Consider the following 2,419-nt stretch of genomic DNA (forward strand, 5'->3'; position numbering starts at 1 on the left):
AGGTTTTTACCGGGAGCTGAATTTTCCACAGAAGTCTCTTCTTCTTCAAAACGAACACATCAGCCGATTTAACCCTGGGAAAACTTTCATTAAAGACCATTTATGTTAAAAAATCGGGGACTTTGTGGACTTTGTTTGAAGCCGTGAGTTTGACACTTAGGGTTAGGGTCCATCTCGTCTGTCGTGTATTTTTTCAGAGGTCGAGATTCGCCATGACTCAACACTTCGCCTCAGTTTGACAGGCATGTCAAATCGTTTTTAAGCACTCAGGGGGACTTATGTTTTTATTTTGTTTTTAGGTAAAGGACAACTTTAAAGGGAAGTACTTTGTATTTGTTTTACCGTCGATTTCTAAATATCCGGGTTTGGAAAGTACAACGGAGGATTAGAGCCATGTTAAAGAAAAGGAATTTTAGATTGTATGAATAAAGTCATAATATTATGAGGATAAAGTCGTCATTTTGAGAATAAACTTGTGATATTATGAGAATGAAGTCATAATTTACAGAGAAATGGGATATAATATTATTAAAATAAACATATTTCAAGCAAACTATAAAAGAGGTGAGAGCACAGGCGGCCTCCTTATCGACCGGTGTTTTCAAAAACAGAAATTATCCTCAGATGTTCGTACCATACATTTACTTTTCTTTTCCTTTTGAAATTTTTGTCAATAATTTCTCTCTTTAAAAACTTTTTGTTAAATTGTTTTTGTTAAGATTTTTGGTAATATTTTTTTCTTTAAAAGTTTTTGGCGATGTTTACAGAAAAAGTTGACACCATTTGTCAGAGCCGGAAACTGTAGAATCAGAAATTCTCAACGTTTTCAAACTTTGAACACGTCATGTGAGATAAATGCCTCAGGAAAAGAAAAACAAAACAACAACTGAGCTTCAAACAGTGACATTTCATCGATATCACTTTATTCTATGTCTCATTTAAAACTAAATAAAGCATTTTCTCAAACGAACCAACAGAATGACAAGAGTGAAAAACCACGGAGGCTTTTTTCGGCTGCAGGATTTCAGCTAAATACAGAACAGTCCCTCACCTGCCGATGCTGTGGCCGGTCAGCAGGTGAAGCAGCTCGCAGGTTTTGCTTCTGACTGATGGATCTTCATCCTCAAACAAAACTGTCAACTGATCCAGAAAACCTGCAGCAGCAGACAACAGTCTTTCATGAACACTGAAATAAAAAAATATTTTATATGATTTTCTACAAACACACCAATCATCACAACCACAGAGGAAACATTAAATCAACTCAAAATCTGTTTGTTTTTTTTTTTCTAAAATTAGGTGGTGAAAGAAGTAAAATCAGTAAAAGTACCAAGTCTAATATAAAGTAAAAATACTTTATTACAAGTAAAAGTTCTGCCTTCAACGTCCTACTTTGGTACAATTTTTGTTAACCCTTTAAAACATGAGCAAATTGGCTTTAAAAACAGGGGAAGGAGGCAACAATTAGCTGATAATAAGCAAAAATAAACAAATAATTTAAAAAAAATATTTAAATCTTAATTCATTGAAAATATCATTATCATTTTCCAATAAGACTCCCCTCTTTTTTTAAAATTAAAAAATAATATTTTTTAGGTCATTTTCTTGTCACCTTTTACTGATTTATTGCAATTTGAGGGATAAATTTTACCAAGTTGGTGCATGACTTTGTCCTCGTGTTTTCCCAATCAATCAATCAATCAATCAATCAATCAAATAGTTGCTCAGGTTTCAAGGGGTCAAACAGCTTGTCGGGCCGTCTGAACGGTCTGAACGCAGAAGACTGGTGTCTCTCCGGGTTTCAGAGGGTTAAAGTGTCCCCGGTAAATGTGCCCTGTGCGCTGCACGCTGTGTGCCGGTGCCGCTGTGTTTCGTACCCCCGGTCACGGTCTGGTACAGCGGTTCCGGGTCGTGCGTCAGGTCGCAGAGTGAAGCCAGAGCCCGCCGCCTCCTCGCCGCCTCCGGCCGCCGCAGCTCGGCGAACAGCAGCGGCACGGCCCGCCGGCCGAAGGCCACCGGAGCCCGGCCCGGGTGTGTCAGAGCGCCGGTCATCACCTCCGGTCTAAACCCGGGTCAGAGATATACAGGTAACCAGGCCGGATGTTAGCCAACATACAAAAATACGGTTGCCTAGTAACCGCACAAACGCATTTGAAGAGACGACGTCACGGCCGGAAGAGGATGTTTTTTTTTTTTCAAGATAAACAATACGTTGCACAAGACTAAAATTTAGTTTTCGGTCTTAAATCTGAAACAAATTCATGTACACATAAAAGAAAAAACAGAAAACACAATTTATAATAATAACAATAACAATCCACATTGTAGAGGAAAAAAATCTTTGTGTAGCTTGAAGGAAACCATAAACAATATCCATTATTTTTTTATATTTTATGTTTATTTACTTGGTCAGCCCCAT

General features: G+C 38.0%; 1 protein-coding gene across 1 annotated transcript; it reads right to left on the reverse strand.

Annotated features, from left to right (window-relative positions):
- Nucleotides 1–1,051: 1,051 nt before the first annotated feature.
- Nucleotides 1,052–2,093, reverse strand: rsph14 (radial spoke head 14 homolog; the record flags this gene model as incomplete). The annotated part of the gene is made up of 2 exons (XM_042516928.1): nucleotides 1,878–2,093; nucleotides 1,052–1,154 (listed from the first exon to the last, which is right to left on the reverse strand). Coding segments are annotated over exons 1-2 (278 nt in total), but the record flags the coding sequence as incomplete, so codon positions are not given.
- Nucleotides 2,094–2,419: the final 326 nt, after the last annotated feature.

This window comes from Plectropomus leopardus, unplaced genomic scaffold (genome assembly GCF_008729295.1).
Source record: "Plectropomus leopardus isolate mb unplaced genomic scaffold, YSFRI_Pleo_2.0 unplaced_scaffold26112, whole genome shotgun sequence".
Lineage (NCBI taxonomy): Eukaryota > Metazoa > Chordata > Actinopteri > Perciformes > Serranidae > Plectropomus > Plectropomus leopardus.